Genomic DNA, 21,392 nt, shown 5'->3' with positions numbered 1-21,392 from the left:
TTCATTATTCACTTTCTTTTTAGCCTGTAATTGGTTTTTATGACAGTCCAATAATTACTTTGCATGAAAATGAAACTACTTACACTTTTATTCTTATTGTAGATTTCAAATGTCTCTTGCGCTCTTTCCTCACCCCCGTCAGTGAACAGCATAATGATCTTATTACAGTTGGCTCTGGACACATTATTCTGCAAAACAGATGACCATATTCTTATATTATTATTTTTTATCTGTAAGGCGCCAACATATTCCGCAGCGCGGTACAATAGGGGCACAGAGATAATTACATAAATAGAATGACATGCAAGTAAGGACAGACAAGCGCAAACAGATACAGAAGGGAATGAGGGCCCTGCTCCAGAGAGCTTACAATCTAGAACACAGTTAGAAAAATAACTAACGTCAGAAAATTGGCACTTCTATTGATTCTTGAACATCAAAGTAGAGGAAACAGAGTATTTATTAAAGTCTGGCTGCAAAACCTGTGCAATGTCGCTGCAAAAAACTGCCCCAGATGATCAAAGAAAACTATCCTTTTAACAGCATTGACATTTGTTAAATACATAATAGAGTATGCTGCACAATGAAATAATATAAATACATACAGTCTACCGGTGCTGCTGGTTCAAGGAGTACCTGTCAGAGTAATTCCAGGGCAATACTTAGGAAAAGAAGGATCCAACGCTCTACGTTTTTAACTATAATCACTAGTCACTTGAGAAAGACCTATTGGTCGAAACGTTGTGTGGCACAAATAAATTAGCATTACAATCAAAACCGCAGAGCGTTGGATCCTTCGTTTCCTGAGATTTGTTAAGTACTGTAATCTGATGCTTTCTTTTGCAACAGCTTTTGTATTTGGTTTGTACCTTGCACACATTACAGGTATATAACTTACGGTGGGTAAAAAAGCAACAAAAATTCTCCACCCGAGTGCTCACTTGCATGCCATTTCCCAGAATCCCTGGCTGCAGTGGAATCCCTGTATGCTAACAGATATTGGAGGAAAGCAGGGCTTCAAACCTATTTGAGACACGTCAATGTGCTCACAAGTCATATTTCTGTTTGCTTTGGATCGTGGAGACTTTCACAAATGGCTCCCGGTGCATGTGGAATATTGTAGGCATGAAATACAGATGCTCTTGTCATGCTGGGTAGAATGCTCCAAAGTGTTGCACAGGGGCTATAAAACCAACAAACAGGTTCATTATCCATTTTAAGAAGATGAAAAGACTAAGGGGATTATTTAATAAACTGACACAGTTCCAATTGAAGCACTATCACATGGAAATTCCCATTGATTTCAATTGAATGTTCAGCATACTGTAGCTCCCAAACTGATGCAGTATACGGCATTACTGTGTACAATGCCCTTCACTCCTGTTGTATTTTTTTCCTCCATGTTGGTGTTTTCTTCCTTATATAATTCCTACCGCTTTGTGTTATATACTAAAGCATTATATTTTTTGTATGTGTAACCCATGTTTCTCCCCCCCCCCCCCAGTCGCAGATTGGACCTCTAGGGTGTAGTGAGGGCTGGCTACATGCATGTTGGTGGTGCATACCTGTGAGGAACAGGAAGGCCTGAGTCTCCTGCGTTGGTATTGGGGATAACAGGGACAGGCTTCTGGGGTATAGGCCTCCATCTTCTCTAGCAACGGTGCAGTGCCTCCATCTCTATAAGCCCCAGGGATATGGGGTGGAACCCTTACAGAGAATTCCCACTCAGGAAAGAGAGATTCCAGTCTCAGTCAGTTCTTTGTTAAAAGAAGCAATGTCTCTTTATTCTTTCTGTAGCAGCACACAGCAGATCATACACCGCAGTGCTTCCAAATGTATACAGGGTCTTTTCCTCTACACCTTCTCCTCCAGGCTGTACCCCTGCAGGATTGGCTGTATGGGGCTTCAATACCCCCGACACCCACCCCAAGGGTATACCCTCTGGGTGAGGCAAGATCCCCCCCTCACCCCCTGAGCAGGGTGAGGGGCATTGGTCCACCGCCTATAGTTTTATCAGCTCTAAACAGGCTGGTCTTCTGCCTCCTCTCCAAGCACAGGTGTCACTCTAATCATGACCTCTCAGGTCAGACACTCCAGCACTCTCTGCTCCCAGGACAGAGCAGAACTGCCCGGTCTCACTCCAACCCAGACCAGCACTTCACTCCTCAGCTCCCAGGACAGAACTACTTGTCACTTACAGGAACAGGCAGAACTACGTTTAGACAGCCCCACCCCTCATGATGTCGGCAGGCCCTCCCCTCTGTCTCAAGCCTGCACACAGAGTCAGGGGCCTGTCTTCATCACTCAAGGCAGGGCTTGAAGCGGGGGAAAAACCCATGATAACTACTGGCGGCCTGCCCTTAACAGGACTTACACAAGTAGGAGAAAGATATATAGCCCCCATTTCTTACCGGGGCTACACTCTCCCTCAGGTGGAATCCAATGGTTCCCACTTGGACCTAACGTTAGCAGCTCCATCCTGCGGTGAACAAATCTGGGAAACAAAACACAGTTCATTTGATTAGTGTGCATAACTCAGACAATCCACGCAGATGGTGAAATAACGATAAGGGTAACTCCCAACATGGAGAACCTAACTAGTTATAATGTTTTGGGTCAGGCTTCCGTACCTGCCTCCCATTATGGTCTGTTATAGTGACAGAATATGCCTGTACCGACCCAGACTCCGGCCGATACGCCACACAGTGCTTGTAAATACATCTCCCAACACTCCAGGCCCGGGCTACCACACTGATTTTATCCTCGTTCTGGTAACCGGCTTTACCGAACTTGGAACGCAAGTATTCTTGCACGGCCTCTCTGAGCCAGCTATCTCGATGCTCCTCTATCTCACTCATGATGGGTTCAGGCACAAAAGGGAACTCGTACCCGTGTGACTGTCTATACCTGGCCACTATGGCCCTGTCTGCCTGGCTCAACTTGGGGAGCTTCCTGTGGCCCGGCCTGCTTTGCAGTACCCAAAACTCTGGTTCTGCAGGGGCAATGTCATCATACAAAATACTAGGCCCCTTAGGAAGGATGATCTTTTGTTCTATCTCTTGAAATCTGTGCTCTAGCTCATCCGCCACCTCCTGGGGTGTATAGGCACCTACCGCCCACCAATGGTCGACTATGTTGCTCCTAATTAACAGGAACCTGGTACGGTCCATACCCTTGTGGTACCAAGTGAACAGGGGTGCCCACCACTTGTCATGGTGCTCGTACTCAGACACTGCACTAGAAGTACCTGTCTCTGACTCAGCTTGGGATGATACACCGGACGTGACCGCCTCAGTAGAGTGCGAGCAACTGCGTCTACCTCGTGCATTGATGTAGATGGTGGGGTTCATTTTGGAAACCACTTTGCTTACAGGCCCTGCCTCCGCAGTAGTGTGGGACCCTCGGGCCCTCCCTCTAAACACAGGAGAAAATGACATTGGATTAGGCACACGTATCACATTACCATATGGTACTTCCCCATCAGATCCCTCGTCACTTAGTTCCCAATCCCTCAAATCCTTGGAGTACTTGGGGTTCTTACTTAACTTATCCCCGCTAGGTCCCAGTGTCATGACTCGTGACTGGGCAGGGGCAGTGGCCGGGGAAATGGCGCTAGGGGTTGGGCTGGGGCAACAGCAATGTCCGAATCAATGTCCAGCAAGCGAGTAATGCCGCGACCACTGGGCACTTTCTTGCTTGCCCTCTCCGTCGGGCTTTGTGTTCCTCGGGAAGGCCCTTGGCTTCTCAGTGTGGCCATTGCAGCTGCCCTGGCTGCTCTCTGCGGGGAGAACAATGCTCCCGGGCCTCTTTTCCAGTCGGACCCGGAAGTGACGTCGTCATGGCCGCCCGCGGAATCCCCATCCGCTCCGTGGTCACGCACCGGAAGTGCGTCGAGGAAAGGAAGGGGCGGTGGGGGATCATCCGGTCCGCAAGCCTCTCCTTCTCGCCCTCTGCAGGATCCTTCTTCGCCTGGTGGGAGTAAGGGGGTGGTTGAGTCTCCTTACCGCTCCGCTGCCGGCTGATGACCTCGGGTTCCTCTGGAGCCATCTCGGATCCCGTCTCCGCCACACTGGGAGTCACCACGGCCGTGGGACTTCTACGGGCCTCAAGCCGCACCAGCACTCGCCGTCGGGAAGTGTCCGGACTCATCTGCCCCCTCTCTCCCAGTAAGTGGACCGCCATCTTTCTTACAGCTGGGGTGTTTCGCCCCCTCTCTCCCAGTAAGTGGACCGCCATCTTTCTTACAGCTGGGGTGTTTCGCCGGTAGGCGCATCACCACCGATGAAACACCATCTTCTTCCTCCGAAGACGACTTGGTCGGCTCCTCTGCTAGGGAGTCACCTGGGTCTGTGGCGGCCCCGCCAGTGGGTAGTGGTACGAAACGGGCCCGCTCTGGTACCTCCACTGCGGTCGCACTCTTCTCCGCCGGAGTTTCTCTTGGCTCGGTAGTCGGCTGGGCCTTGGTTCCCACCTCAGCAGTGGTGCAGGGAACTAGGGCAGCCTCGTCTGTTGTCTCCGCCACCTCCGTTAGTGTTCCCGGAGAGGCAACCCGAGGGGTCTTTAGCATGGGCCATGGTTCGTTAGGCCATAGGTAGGACGTGCCACATTGAGGGCATCGTGCTTTGGTGCTTGCGGCCGTTCCGGGTGTCCTGCAGTGGACGCACAGGCACCGGAGGTACTCTCGGCCCTCGATCTCCACCACCAGGAAGCCTCCTAGGAGCTGGAAAATCATAGTGCTTAGTTCTGACATAGTTAGCTCAGGGGTGGAACAGTTCAATGTTTCAGCTCCTTGCTCTTCGAATGCCAGACAGAAGTGAAGTTCCTCGCTCGCACTTCCTGTTCCTCCCTTCGCTGGGGAGGACACTTCTGGCTCTCCTCGTGCCCCCTCCCTCTGGTGGAAACAAGAGGAGGGGCACTCCTTCAATCAGTGTGACGTGGCCTTGTCTGTCGGTCAGTCACAGCACAGGTGGGTGGGCTTTCAGCTTTCGCGCCGCTCCTTTTGCAGGGGATCTGGGTTTGGCGCCAAACCCCTGCACATCTCCCGCCACATTTCCCTAACAGTCTCTTTGTACGCATCACGTGCGCGATCCAGGATTGGCGGGAGTCGACATTTTAGTTCGGCTGCTAACTGCTGGGCCGTGGATGGCACTGCGGTCGCCATTTTTAACTCTTTCATGCTCCGCAGAGCACATGTAGTGACGTCCGCCATCTTTGATGAGCTCTCCAAATGTATGATGTCACTATTCTCAGTGTCTAGTGCATAGCTTGTTCCTTGACACTGACTGCTCTCACACTGCTCACTGAACGCTCTCTGCATGCTCTGACTGTTTTGCCCACTGATATGATGTGGCATACCCCAGGCTAGGCAAAACTCCTTCTCTGTGCACCGCACTCGCTGACGGTTCCTGCAAGTACTCTGTGGTGTGTTTTATGTAGGTGCTGGCTAGTGTACCCGGGCATCTCCCTAAGGTACGGGCGTCTCCTACTTTTGGCCACTCATAGTGCGGGCCCTGGGCCATGGTCCCTGGACAAGTTAACAGGCTAACCCCCCCAGTTGCCTCACACTATCTGCCTCAAGGGACTAGGACAGCTATAGCTCCACACCCATCTTACATCACCCTCTTAGGGCACCCAGGGCGTACTGTGCGGGAATCCACGCTCCCCTGACTACCCCTGGTATGCATACATGCCCTACTCTCCAGTACTTGCATAGAAGGTGCACTTCACTCTTCCAGCTCTGCTTTGCTGAAAGCCTGTCCTGTTCTGGATCTCAGCAGCTAGCCTCCAAATGTAACCCATGTTCCCCCCCCCCCCGGTCGCAGATTGGACCTCTAGGGTGGTGAGGGCTGGCTACATGCATGTTGGTGGTGCATACCTGTGAGGAACAGGAGGGCCTGAGTCTCCCGCGTTGGTATTGGGGATAACAGGGACAGGCTTCTGGGGTATAGGCCTCCATCTTCTCTAGCAACGGTGCAGCGCCTCCATCTCTATAAGCCCCAGGGATATGGGGTGGAACCCTTACAGAGAATTCCGACTCAGGAAAGAGAGATTCCAGTCTCAGTCAGTTCTTTGTTAAAAGCAGCAATGTCTCTTTATTCTTTCTGTAGCAGCACACAGCAGATCATACACCGCAGTGCTTCCAAATGTATACAGGGTCTTTTCCTCCACACCTTCTCCTCCAGGCTGTACCCCTGCAGGATGGGCTGTATGGGGCTTCAATACCCCCGACACCCACCCCAAGGGTATACCCTCTGGGAGAGGCAAGATCCCCCCCTCACCCCCTGAGCAGGGTGAGGGGCATTGGTCCACCGCCTATAGTTTTATCAGCTCTAAACAGGCTGGTCTTCTGCCTCCTCTCCAAGCACAGGTGTCACTCTAATCATGACCTCTCAGGTCAGACACTCCAGCACTCTCTGCTCCCAGGACAGAGCAGAACTGCCCGGTCTCACTCCAACCCAGACCAGCACTTTACTCCTCAGCTCCCAGGATAGAACTACTTGTCACTTACAGGAACAGGCAGAACTAAGTTTAGACAGCCCCACCCCTCATGATGTCAGCAGGCCCTCCCCTCTGTCTCAGGCCTGCACACAGAGTCAGGGGCCTGTCTCCATCACTCAAGGCAGGCTAAGAAGCGGGGGGAAAACCCATGATAACTACTGGCGGCCTGCTCTTAACAAGACTTACACCAGTAGGAGAAAGATATATAGCCCCCATTTCTTACCGGGGCTACATATGTTTTATGAAAATACTGTAGATTGGAACTCTGGAATTCGCTATATAAAGAATCCTTTTAAGCACATCAGGACTGTCTGTAACAACAATAACCTGGATGCTCTGTTTTCAAGAAGGTTGCTACAGTATGTCCTGCACTTTGCCAGCACTTTAAACAAAGAGAAAACAGGCGTTGTTTTTTGGAAGAAATTATACACACATGTAATGGAATCCTGTTTTCCTATGAAAGAACCTATGCTCTTAATTGGATCAATACAACTATACTGTCTCTTCCCATCTCTTTCACTTCTGGTTTTAGTTATAGGCTTTTTCTACTTATTATTCTTTTGTGAAATAAATTGTTATATTCTGATGGCAAAAAACTTGAGTGCACTTCTTTTGGGGTAAATTTAGTCAGGGATATTCTCCTGATTTCCAGATTATCTTTCTTAGTTTAATGAATAATCCCCTTAGGGGCCTATTCTATAACTGCTGAAATTCCCTGAAAACGGCCTGATTGGATGCTTTGGCGGATGGAGCATAAGAATCATAGGCTGCGCTTATAGTGACAGCGACGCGACCGATGACGTCACCCGTCGCCGTTTGAAAAAGTTGTACTTGGGTTTAGGGCAATGTCGTAGGGCTGCAAGGCCAGCGATGTCATAAAAGGGGGGGTGGGGCAGATGCACGGAGAAGCTCCCAATTTGCCGCAAGGGGAGACCATCGCCAAAAAAATCAAACAACAGTGACTACCAGATTTCTGGTAGCACTGTCGCTCCGTCGCTTTGTCGCCGTCACGTGCACTATAAGCGCACGCAACAGCGGCAATGCATTTGTTATGCTGCGAAGCGATGGCGCCGTCGCGTCACAGCACTATAAGTGCAGCCTTAATCTTTCCATTATTACTTAGCACGGGAGTCCCATTGATTTCAATGGGAGTATCCGTGTGAAAGTGCACATATCTGGACTATTGCCGTTTAATGAATGACCCCCTAAAGTGGAAATTCACTAAGGTATGGATATGGATTACCACACCGCGATCCGGCGTTAACTGCCACTCACTATGGTTTCTTGATTGCACTTTCCTACTAAATTTGCTTTACGTAAAGACGGGTAGCCCCTGAACAGTAGCCATATAGACTATTACCATTGAGTACTTAGTGGAGGTTTTACAACAATGTTGACATTTTAATGTTAGTATGAGAAGTCTGAAAATAATTATAATCCTAAAGTTTTTTGAAGCATTGTATGCTAAGAGATAATGGTGAAAAGCAGGGTGCAGACCTGTCTGAGACATGTGAATGTGCTCACAAGTGGTACTTTTATTTGCTGAAAGCATAGAAGATTTTTATACATTTATAGTTTGCATTTCATATTTAAATTTGTTTGTCCCATAATGAATACTAATGTAATACAGTAGCACAGATGTTCAAATCATTTTGGAATACAACATAAACCTCAACGAAGACCTGGTTTTGATATCGTGCTGCAAGAGCACAGTCAACAAAAATAACAACAGGAACAACAGGTCTAGGACAAGCGGCGAGATGCCCGGCGGTGAGTTGCGGTGGCGGCGGAACACCAGTTTGGTCGAGGCTAATTGACTGCAGCCAAATGTCCCATTCCGACTACAACTTGGTCTCACATCAAGCCCATCTGACGTCAGTGCCAAGTGTATTTATTCAGCAAAGCTTCTCCTTCTTGATTATCTGGGGACGTGTAAAAGCTTTGCTACAACCACCCACATTCTATTCATTTACTGGCCATCATGTTTTTAACTTTGTTTCAAAATTAAGCAAAAAAACTTCAATCATGGTTAATATCAACATTGTTTAACCCTTTGAGAGCTGGAGGGGCTGCTGGAATGCCACGCCCCCTCCGGCTCGATGCTGTCCCCACCGCTTCCAGTAGAGGTCACATGACCGCGGGGGCTATTTTGCAGTAGACAGAAGAGGAGGAATCCTTGTCCTCCATTTCCTCCCCAGGCAATCGGAGGACGCGATCAAAGGGTAAAAAAAAAACAATTGGGAATGACAGTCACTACATCATGGGGCCTCCAGTGTTCCAGTCATCATGACCTAGTGACCATGCGCTGCGTCACCCAAAGGGTTAACATCAAATTTTGTTTGTTTTATAAAAGTGTTGCACACTAACTACAGGTGCGCCGACGAGTATTCTAAAACTTGCCTTGGAAAATCTGGGGCTATCACCAACAAGAGCCAGGTACATGCTGGGTACATGCTGCAACATTTCAGTGACATTTCTGCAGGGACTAATGGCCCATTGGATTAACACAGCAGGGGTCCCTGGCAGTCCCATTCAGTTCAGTGGCCATTAGTCTGTCTGCAGAAATGTCACTGAAATATTGCAGCATGTACCCAGCATGTACCCAGCATGTACCCAGCATGTACCTGGGTCTTGTTGGTGATTGCCCCAGATTTGTTTTAGAATACTCGTCGGCACTACAGTATATACATTAGGTTAAAATCCTCCTTAACATTAGCAGTTAATTTCCTTGAAAAAACATGTCTATTTCCGCATATTTCTAACGCCTGCTGTCAGACCAAATTACAGTTGATGGTCTTTTTAATGTTTGCAAGAATCATCAGCAAGATGTATCCTGGGCGTTCTATTTTATTACAGCTATTTTCAGCACTCAGAGAACACAATATGGCAAAAATTAATAGAATATAGTTTCAATCAGTAATATATATGTATATTTGGAAGGATTTTTATGTAACCTGTTCACTGAAATTATTTTAAAATGGTTTGATATTTCTTATATCCATTTTCAACCTTCCATTTATATTTCCAGATTTTCCATTTTCTTGTTTTACGGTTTAATGAAATTTAATATTTCTTGCTCCGAACGCAGCTGTCTTGAGAGGATCTATAGTAAGTGAAATTATCAATTACTTAGTCTTATGTTACTGGCTTCAGCAAAGACTGATTAACTGTAATTCTCTGGAGCTGATAACTCTTCGTATCTAAATTTCCCCAGATACATCAGAACCACTAACTTGTTCTTCTACTCTCCGTCTTTACAACCTAAATTGTATTATTATGATTTGACTAATTAGCCTGTCCTCACCAAATGAAGAGGTTTGTGCCCTGAAACAAACTAAGCTTTTACTCTCTGAAAAAATGGGCAAATGAATTTAAATATTCAAGGAGTTCAAGACGTGACTATAGGCAACTGTTATTTTATCTATTTTGAAAAATATTTGATCTTTTCTTTCCATTTCTATCCTGAATGCTAAACTGTGACATTTTCCAGTGTGTTTTAGTATGGGATGAAAATTGAAATAGTATTTTTGATGGCCTTTTTATAGAACTAATTTATGGCTCATCTCTGTTCATTGGTATCGCAGTATGGATTCTTCATCAGATTCAAACTTCTGAGTACACCATAAAAAGTAGTGCGCTTAATTTTTTGTCACATGCTATTGTGTTTGGAATAATAATTTGCAGCCTAAACATTATCAATGGCACCATAAATTATTAAGATCTCTACAATACCTCCCAATTCAGTGAGATTTGGGGGTTCTGGACCAAAAGCATTTTGCTAAAAACAATATCCATAACCCCAAATCAGCGGCACTCCTATAATATCCGTGCTATGATAGAGAATGTGCTCATGGCGGCATGCTTTCAATTCCCACAACTCCAATATAGATTGCACGTTTAACATATTTTGATATTTTTTATATTTGTGGCATTCGTTGTTTATAAGAACATTCAGCTTATCCACTGGCTCATCACCAATGTCATGGCCGTCAGCCATTTTTATCTCCCCCAAATTCCTGGAACTGCAAAGGTAAACAATTACCTCAAAGGGTCACAAGGTGGTAAAACGAAAGGGTTATGCGTTGCTACATTCTGTTAGTTAAGGTAAGTTCGGAGTCGGACATTTGGGCATGGCCATCTCGCCATTGGCGTTTGGCCACTGAGGGATCCTTCGTCGTACCCGCTTTGCAGCTGGACACTCACCCGTCGGCCATTTCACCAATAAGGTAAGTTAACTTAAGGGGATTTTAGTCGTTATGGTAGGGGATTTAAGGATAGAGGTTTTAGGGTAATGGGTTAGGTTTTTTAGGTACAGAATTAGGTAAGTGGTTAAGGGTTTAGGATAGGGAATAAGAGGCATCAGGGGAGAGGCTTAGGGTGAAGGCCCTAAGGGCCGCCAGGGGCGACTTGGTCACAGGAAAATGGCAGTTACCAAATGTCCTAGACCAAGTCAGCTTGAAAATAATGTGAAGATAACGGGTTTTAACTTTAAAGCCCAGAAATCCTGACACATGAACAAAAAGAGGGTGTAAATAATATGTGGTATATGTGATGTCATTGCTATGGTTGAAGAGATCACCATTTATTTGACTTTTGCAACAAATGTTAATCACATTTCCTTTGCTCTCAGAACCTTTAGTTTTAAACAGTCCCTTCTTTCTAGGTGACATTTTGGCCCATATTTATTAAGCAGTGCTATTCCACAAGACACTTGCGGACGCTTTAAAAAAAAAAACACCTTCTGGCCCATTAAACAAGGTACGTAAATGGGTCAGAAGGTGTTTTATGGTATTCTTAATATATATGGCTCTACATGCTGTTGTACTCTTGGATCACTTTCTTTCATTTTGCTCATCAAGGCCAATATTTACACCGAAAGATGCCCTTTCAGTCAACAATAAAAATATCTCTGTAGAAATGTTACATTAAAATAGTTCACAACAATTATTGACATCTGTAATGTTCCTATTGTGGAAGAAATATGCCTGATTTTGAGATTTTTAAATTGTTTAGCTTATTCTTAAAAACCAATAACAGACGCATGTCCTTCACATACCGAGAATGTTTGTTTCTCCAATAAAGAGTTTAATGCATTAAAATTACATTTTCTGTAACCCAAAGACCTTGTTAAAAAATCACTTCTTGTGCCCATGATGAAGGATGATAACAACCACGGTTATAATACTACACTGCTTTGATTTCATTATTTTGAAGTGCATTTACATTATCTTAATTAAGTTTACTGCAAAACAAAATTAATTGGAGTTAGTAATGTTTCTATTTGTCAAAATCATTTAGCTCTGACTATTTCATATCAATATTTTTTTTCCCCCAATATAATACTTACATTTAGTAGCTGGTCAAAGGCAAAACTGAAGCCTGTTTTGTAGTCTGTGGTCCCTTTGGCTGTGATGTTATGAACAGCATCTTTCAGCACCTTCTTGTTTCGTACATTTGCTTGGACAAGATGGTTAAAGCAGCTGACATCATGAGCGTTGTTGTTAAACTGCAAAAAAAAAAAAAAACATCATTGCTAAAATAAAACAAGAAAGTGCTGCTTTTTAATACACAATTTAGATTTCATTTTAAAACAAAAGTGCAATGAAGAGAATCTGAGCAGTGCAAGTTATATATATCCCCTTGACTCTATTGCCAATTAAAAAGCAATGAAACTGCCATTGATGTTTCCACTTCCCATCTGTTTGCTGGCTATTGATTTGTTGGTTCTGAACACATATGTACCATGGATTATTCTGTTAAATTAAAGTTACAACAAACTCAAATGTGTTTAACAATGAAAAAAAGTTACTTAATATTCTTTATTCTCCAGCACAGAGTGACTTGTTAAATTGATTTTAGAAAGCATGTTATGAATTGAAATATTGGATCCTGTGTAATCATACCACATGCCAAGCACCTCAACGCTTTCTCACAACTCTCCCCTCCAACAACAGTCAATAACAACAGATGAATCATTGCTTTGGGTTCAATACCTATCTCCAGCTTTTTCAACAGAAGATTTTTGAGGTGAAACGTCTTTGCTGGCACCAACTACATTTTCATAGGACAAAACTCTTTCATGGCGACGAAAAATGTGTAACGGAAGTGACGTAAGGCGCATGCAGGAGCACGCGCGCCCCCCCCTGGCTAATCTCACAGGCACTCGTGCATGCACAGAAGTGGCCAGCGGTGATTGCGCATGCGCAGAGTGGCAAATATTAGAGAAAGGGTTGTGTTTAAGAGAGGAGCGAGGATGATGGATAGAAGTGAGAGAAAACAAAGGCTAAGGATGAGAGGAAAGGACGATAGATGATAGAGAGAAATGAAGGTGAAGATATGGTCTGAATTTCCACAATTGGTGGCACGCTAGGGCTTCCGCACAATGAGCTCTTGTAGCTTAGATCACTGCAATTTTAAACTTAAACCTCAGTATCTTTTTTGAGGTCAATTGATTAGGAAATAAGACTGGTACTGGGGAAACCTAATTTTTTCCAATGTATTTATTCATGCCACAAATCCACTATTGACCCCTGATCGGTTAGCATTTATATGAGATCTACCAATTCCTCCAACTACAGCTGTATCTGCCTCCCTCGTCCGGGGACCTATCTAGCCCACCCACACTGCTCACCACACTCTGCCACCAATAACAAACCTGTCGGAACCCTGTACTCCAGCCAACTGAGTACCAGCTGCGCCTACTGGCTGATCAATTAACTTGCAGGACAGAGATCTATCATTTATAATACATGTTTTAATACTAACACTATTAAAATGGTTTGATACAACTGTACTAACTGCATTTGCATGCATATTACATATTGTAAAGGGAGTCACAGTCTGAGTGCAATAAATTAATAAAACATTACTGCTGTAAAGAATAAAAGTCAATCTCCATTTCTAATTTTACTTTCTTGTTACAATCCTGCTACCTCTCCAACGTCTGATCACTTTTTTACTGATTGAAATCTGCCGCCTGGAAAAAGAAAGCGCATTAAATGCTCGTTAGACATTCTCCTCTTACAACATGTTGAATCAGATCTGGCCTTAAGATAAGTACAGCATGTGCACACTCACAGAGAATATCAGACATGCAAACTGAGCAAAGCTAAACACAATCACCACACGTCACACTTTGCATCTATTGTTAAAAAAAAATTGGTGTGCTCAGCACACACCCCGTCTTTTTTGGAAATGTTTAGTCCGTTTTAGTACTGCTTTTTATAGCAGCTGGTTATTTGTGTAGGTTTGGAGGAGGCTATTCTTCAACAGAACTTTGAACGTAGGGGGTTATTCATTATACCAGGGGTGCTCAACTCCAGTGCTCAAGCCCACCCAACAGGTCAGGTTTTCACGATAGCCCAGCTTCAACACAGGTGGCTCAAGAACCTCTGATTGAGCCACCTGTGATGAAGCAGAGATTGATTGAGCCACTCGTGCTGAAGCAGGGACTGATTGAGCCCACTGTACTGAAGCAGGGAAATCATGAAAACCTGACCTGTTGGGAGGGCTTGAGGACTGGAGTTGAGCATCCCTGCGTTATACTGTGCTAGAGGGAACTATCACACATAAAGATAAGAGAATCAGCCATAAAAGTAAATACATCCCTACCTTGGTTAGCTTAAAGCATACAATTAAAAGTTAGAGGTATAGTCAAATGAGTAATTAACACCTAACTACTTATTCACATGCTATTCACTAAAATGTGATACAGTAAGTTATTAGTCCACCACCCAAAACTATCGTCAGATGTTAGTGTCACCCCCAGGCTACTGTATTTTGACAATATACATTACTGTAATTAACAATATACATTGGCAATACAAAAGTAGCCATCCAATAATTGGTGATAAAAATACATAGCATTAACACTGTAGAAGTGGTTTTCTACCTTGTTTCTCTCGATGCACCCCTAACCACACTGCTAGGCACACCATCAACAGGACAGGGTCACAGAAAACAGAGGACACAGAGACAGGGAGAGAGAGTCACAGAAAACACGACACAGAGACAGAGAGAAAGAGAGAGATAGTCACGGCAAACACAGGACAGAGAGAGAGAGAGTCACAGTAGACAGAGACAGACAGGGAGTCAGAGGGGGTAGAGAGCCACAGGAGTCAGATGGGGCAGAGAGTCAGAGGAGTCACAGTCTGAGGGGGCAGGAATTAACAGGAGTCTGAGGGGGCAGGTGTGTCACAGGTGTCAGAGGGGGTAGGTGTGTCACAGGGGTTAGAGGAGTCTCAGGAGTCAGATAGGGCAGGGATTAACAGGGGTCTGAGGGGGCAGAGAGTCACAGGCATCAGGGGTAATGCAGCCAATCAGGATAGAGGAAACTGCCCTGCTCTGGGAGATCAGGTTGGGGAACTGCTGTAGAACATATTTGCCCTTAAGTGGCCAGTTGGTCATTGTCAATCTATAATATTTACACATACAGCTTTTGGGGGGGGGGGGGGTTTACTTGTAGGCTGTAGTATGGCGCAATCTCTCTTGTATCTGAAGTCATTTCTTTGCAATGCATTATTAGCCTCAGACATCAAAGGGGTTAATCATTTTCTGTCATAGGCTTTTGATCAAAGTGGAAACTTCTACTGTATACTGACAAAATTGCATCGCTAGCACTGATTCACTGCTCATTTGTATATCTACCGCTGTTTAAAGCTGCAGTTCAAGCTACAGTATATCCTACATGTGTTTTAAAAAAAAAAAAAAAATCAGTTCTGTACTATGAGAATTTTTCAGCTTGTAGCATGAAAAAAACCAACAACTCTGAATGATATTTTGAATGTATTATAATGTAACTAACAAGCATATTATGTTTCTATAGCAACCATTTACAAGGTCACATCCCCTTCCTCTTCTGAAACAGGCTCTGGCACACATCTTTTTGAGTCCTGCCCTCTCTCTAGCAGTGCACCAGTTGTATCTAGTGACTGCCTGGTCACATGATCTTCCCCACAGAACGTTGCATCTTTGGTCCTCTTCTGCGACACGGACACCCATATAGTGAACCCCTGAGCCGAATCTTCGCTGATCGATCAAAGCAGAACAGATCGCTCAGCAATTTAGCTAATTACTTATCAGTGTGGATTGTACTGATGCATATATTAAAGAGAAAAATTAAAAATTAAAAAAACTTCAGCTTGTACTGTTGCTTTAACGCTGAATTAATACTCATTTGGTGTATACAAATCAGATACAAATCAGATGAATATTGCTATTCATTTATGATTAGAACATTCTTCGTGAATATAGTGGTAATTCTAAAATATAGCCATAATCCCATTTCTTAATAACATCAAATGTTAACGCAGCTATATTGACTTTTAGTGAATCTAGCATGAGGGAGATTCACTAAGCCCAGGTTAATGGTTATTGATTTAACAGTTAGTGCTAGATCAAGCTTTAATGTACCTTATCGGAGCTTAATTAATTCCCCCTATGTAAGGATAAGAGAACCAGTCATAACAGTAAATACATCCCTAACTTGATTATCTTACCTTATAAAGTTAAAAGGGTAATCAGTGTGTCACAATAAAAGGAGTTGCGTTTGGTGACAGGATAGTTATAGGGCCGTAGTGGCCAACTCCAGCCCTTAAAGGCTACCAACAGGTCAGGTTTTCAGGATATCCCTGCTTCAGCACAGTTGACACAATGAACTTAGGGGCCTATGCAGAGAGCAGCGCTATTTCGAAATTCGCCATTTTTTGGAGAAAATCGCGCAGAAAGCAGCAGAAAATGGCGAGTTCCGAAAAACGCGCCAATTTTTCTTTTCTATTTGTAAAACTCGCCTCGCGGCTGGCGAGAACCTCAATCTCGCCAGTTTTAAAAATATCCGTATGCAGAGAGGCGCGAACGGCATCTAGCGGCTGTTCGCGCCAATAAAATGGCGCGATTGTCTCCTTTTTGCCTCGCCAGAAAAAACTGGCAAGAAGCTGCCGCTCGCGGCCATTGCAAAGGGAAAAAAAAGGCGCGAATTTGTTTTTACACGTTTCTGAAGCGCGCATCTCGCCAATTTAAACTCGCCACACGCATCCATGTTAAACATAGCAGAATTCGCACTTTTCTGCATATGGAGAATAAAACTCTCCAAAAAAGCTACTTTTTAATAAATTCGCCAATTTTAAAATTCGCTGCTCTCTGCATAGGCCCCTTAGTCTTTGATTCACAGACATTGACTGAGCCACCTGTGCTGAAGCAGGGATACCCATAAAATCTGACCTGTCGTGGCACTTGAGTGTCAGTGAAGAAAAGAAAAACTGAATAAGGCGCTCTTAACAAGGTGTTATATATAGTTAAATGTGATACATACACAATAATGCAATATTAGTGCTCTTAGAAATGTGTGAAATAAATGATATACGAAATACAGCTCAAAAACCCTTTTGGAGGATGGTCTGGGATCCTCCTCTGTGAAGTGCTAGGCGGTGAAATTGGGGAGCGCAGATGTCACCAAAAGATACAAAATATAAAAAACACAATACAGGCATACCCCGCATTAACGTACGCAATGGGACCGGAGCATGTATGTAAAGCGAAAATGTACTTAAAGTGAAGCACTAACTTTTTTCCACTTATCGATGCATGTAATGTACTGCAATCGTCCTATACATAACTGCATAACTGATGTAAATAACACATTTGTTACTGGCTCTATAGTCTCCCCGCTTGCGCACAGCTTCGGTACAGGTAGGGAGCTGGTATTGCTGTTCAGGACGATCTGACAGGTGCATGCGTGAGCTGCTGTTTGCCTATTGGGCGATATGTCCTTACTCACGAGTGTACTTAAAGTGAGTGTCCTTAAACCGGGGTATGCCTGTAGTGCAGATGGTCTGGAATTGGGGATTGTAAAATGCTAGAGATGGTTTATGAGATGAACACTCACATGTCAAAATACTGAATAAAGCCGTTCCGAAAATCAGTTTGGTACGTTGATACTGGATTGGATGTGGGTTGATCAGATCAGGTCTAGGTTGACTGGTTACTGATTCTCAACGACATGAAGCTCTCAGATTAAATAAATGGGACACACCATAGTGCGATCTATATGTTATCTTCAAATTGATATCATAAAATGTAAAAAAACACTTACATAATTAGTAAGAGTACTGGCATGTAGAACTAAAGATGCGATCAGAATCTCTGATCTCCGCTGCCCAGCACTGTCCCCTGTGATTTGGCATCTCTCCGTCTGCGGTACTTCCGGTGTCGTTACTTCCGGCGAATGGAAGACAAGATGGCAATGGAAGGCATGCATGGGCTCACACGGACAGGAACTGATTTTCAGCAGACAACAATGGTGGAAATGGTGACTCAACGTGTTTCGCACGGATTCGGCTTTGTCAGGAGTCATGAATCCGAAGCCGAATCCGTGCGAAATGCGTTGAGTCGCCACTCCCGTCTGCCTGCTGAAAATCAGTGCCTGTCCGTGTGAGCCCGTGTATGCGTTCCATTGCCGTCTTGTCTTCCATTCATCCGAAGTGACGACACCGGAAGACCGGAAATACCGTAGACTGAGAGACGCCAAATCACAGGGGACAGTGCTGGGCAGCGGAGATCAGAGATTCTGATCACATCTTTAGTTCTACATGCCAGTACTCCTACGAATTATGTAAGTGTGTTTTTTTTACATTTTATGATATCAATTTGAAGATTACATATAGATCGCACTATGGTGTGTCCCATTTATTTCATCTGAGAGCTTCATGTCGTTGAGAATCAGTAACCAGACCACCTAGACCTGATCTGATCAACCCACATCCAATCCAGTATCAACATACCAAACTGATTTTTGGAACGGTTTTATGCAGTATTTTCAAAAGTGAGTTTTCATCTCATAAAGCATTTACAATTCCCAATTCCAGACCATCTACACTATTGTGTTTTTTATCTTTTGGTGACTTCTGCGCTCCCCAATTTCACCGCCCGGTGGTCCTTGAGGACTGGAGTTGGGCCATCCCTGTCATAGGGGCATTCACTAAGTTACTATAATAGCGGTTGAAAATCACATTTTCTTCAGTTAGTAGCCGTGCAGCAGCCTGCTAGCTAGCACTACAAACTATCATAGGTGAAATGCAGCAAACTTTACATTCAGTACGATACCAAGGCTGCATTTAGTTTTTATTCATCTCTGGCAATAGTAATGCTATATGTACTGTAAACAGACTACTCAATTTCTTCTGTTGACAACAAAGATAAAAAAAATTAGAGCAATTTACAGTGTCTGTGAGGGACTTGGATAAATTGCATATAAGGGCAGATTACATTCAATATAAATGTGCAGTGAGTTAACCTTAAAAAATTTCACAATGTGATAGCGGACAATGTCAACGCTCTCTAATTTCTGGGAAAGCCTTCACCTGCGTCTCAATTGCAACGACAATAAATCTGCTGTCCTATTTTACACACTTAATTTATTTTACCAGAATATATCATACTTGCCAACACATACACACTTAAAGTCAGCACCCCACATACTCCCATAAAGACAGTGGAGAGTCAGAAGGTAAGGGGAGGGACTGTACGCAGTTACATAGGAAATGTGTCAATCAACAAAATGTAGCCCATTAAACACACAGTATTCTTGACATTCTATTACGTTTCTAGAGACTTCCAAGAAAAATCGATATAACTCAACTCAAAATGTCAATATTCATAGGAGGAACTCAACTGTTGGTTATCTGCCTATTTCAATTCCTACCATTAAAAGTTTAGACAACATTATATAAATCTTGAGGCACATGGGACCACATATTCAGCTATACAAACAATACAGATGCAGCGGCCGTTATCCGAACATTTCACGATTTGTATTCCTGGGCATACCCAGGTCGTGCCGCATGATTTCATCAAACTTTCCCGCGTTATGACACGTGTTTACTAGTGTTTTTACTAGTGCCGGCGCACATTCACGGCAGCGTTCACAGAAGAATAACGAGTGAATGCCGCGTGGAATACAGCAGAGTTCACGAAAACGGCTCCGTGAGATGTTCGGATAACGGCCGCTGCATCTGTATAGTGGTAACATCCACCGCTTCTCATTCAAACGGTCACACCTTCATTTCCAATCTTTTCTTGTACAAAATATGAAACTAGCCTGAAAGTGAGATTAATGGTCGATCTCAACTTTTTCTCGCGGCACTGTATAAATTCTACACTCTGTCGGGAGACGTGAGAAGGGTGCTGAAAAAACAAATCGGTGTCACACAGGGAATCCATATGACTTGACAGGTATGCTTATGCATCTGGGTAGTAATGATAAGTATGATAACTTTCATGAGACAAAATGAAGTCAAATGGAGAAAGATTTAGGAGTGGTTGTAAATAGCTGGGTTAGCTAGACTGCACAAAAGCTACCAGGATAGTTTCATGAATAAAACAAGATGTAAATGGAAGGAAGAAAATCGTAATTTCACTCCTGCGTAAATCTAGTAAGACCGTAGCTTGAATACAAAGCATAGTTTTTGACACATTGCTATAACAAAACATCATATAAATATTGCTGAGAATCTGGTAAATTGGATGGAAAGTCTGAATCATGAGCAAAGACTTCATATAAAATTAGGATAGTGTGGCAAAAAAGGGACATTAGTATTCACTATTAACAAATATGTCCAGGGTCAATACAAAAATGATAGATTTATCCCAAGGGCTATACAGTTAACACAGGGTCATCCATTGAGATTAGAGGACAGGAAATTTCACCAGCAGCAAAATAAGAAGTTATTTGCAAAAACGGCAGTGGAATGACAAATGTTTGGATACCTTTTTAGAAACGCATGGAGCCAGGGTCCCTCCGGTCCCCTGTCTCCCGGTTTCTTTCCCCCTTGCGTGTGTGCTGCTGCGGGGGCTCCCGGCGACCTCAGTGACAGGGCGCCGCCATCTTTGTGTTCGTACATGCGCGGAGGCTTGCGCATGCGCAGAAGCGATGCGGCGGCCATGTTAGGGTTGGCGTGCAGAGTCGCGCGTGTACAGGGCGTCGCGCAGATGCCTAAGTGGTGGCCATTACATGTAGAGCCTGAGCAGTGGAGTGTCAGGGAAGTAGCGGCAGCTATTACAGGGTTGCGCAGGCGCGGCAGACCCAATGTTAAAGAGGGCCATAACGGACTACAACTCCCAGCAGCCTCTGGGGACTGCCCTTTCACCCACATCACATGCATCCAGACAGCAAATAGAGTTTTTAGCTTCTCCTGTTGGAGAAGGATACAATGTTGCACAGAGACCACGCTAGTCAGTTGGATCCAGGAAGAGATTGTGGAAGGTAGTGTACAGAGAGCAGTGCTTTGCTGTACTAGGCCAGAGAAACCCCAGGCCCCAGGTAGGCCCCACTCCCCACTAGGTTTTGTGGGTAAGTTCATAGGGAAGGCCCTAAGGTAGGGACCCTGCCCCATTATATCTGTTGTAGTCAGGGACACAGCTGCAGTGCTGTGTGCTCTGACAAGAAGAGTCAGTGATACAGCTGCAGTGCTGTGTGCTCTGACAAGAAGAGACAGTGTTGCTTTGCAGTGCAGCCACAGCAGTTAGTTTGGCAGTTTCAGGAAAGGCCCCTTTCAGTGCGAGGGGGGGTTGCTTTCTACAGTACAGTGTTATGTGATATCACCGGTGCCAGTTGCATGCGGTGGTCGCGGCCTGCATCTGGGCTCAGACAGGCTCTATTGCAAGAGACATTCTGTGGGTGAGACGCTCCACGAGGGAGACACCTCATGCGGAGGCGGATTCCTGTTCCTGCGTCAGACCCTTTTTGAAGAGCTTTACACCTGGGCACGGACGTGTGCCCGGGCAGGTATCTATAAGTGTACCAACTATACGCACGTGAGCAGCGCTGCCATACATCTGGGTTGGGGTCCAGGACACTGGGACACTGGTGCCGAGCACCCAATTATTGTGGGCACTGCATG

At 44.6% G+C, this 21,392-nt stretch overlaps 1 protein-coding gene across 8 annotated transcripts in view; it reads right to left on the bottom strand.

The window, feature by feature from the left end:
* CACNA2D1 (calcium voltage-gated channel auxiliary subunit alpha2delta 1) overlaps positions 1–21,392 on the bottom strand; it is a 717,165-nt gene that overhangs the window by 126,542 nt on the left and 569,231 nt on the right. For all 8 annotated transcript variants that reach the window (XM_075599579.1, XM_075599575.1, XM_075599572.1 and 5 more), the window contains exons 11-12: positions 11,846–12,004; positions 84–188 (exon numbers count right to left, since the gene is read on the bottom strand). In XM_075599579.1, the coding sequence (XP_075455694.1) occupies positions 84–188; positions 11,846–12,004 (264 nt within the window). The remainder of the gene's footprint in view (positions 1–83; positions 189–11,845; positions 12,005–21,392) is intronic.

Source organism: Ascaphus truei, chromosome 5 (assembly GCF_040206685.1).
Source record: "Ascaphus truei isolate aAscTru1 chromosome 5, aAscTru1.hap1, whole genome shotgun sequence".
NCBI classification, from domain to species: Eukaryota; Metazoa; Chordata; class Amphibia; order Anura; family Ascaphidae; genus Ascaphus; species Ascaphus truei.
This window is presented reverse-complemented; position numbering and strand designations above follow the sequence as displayed.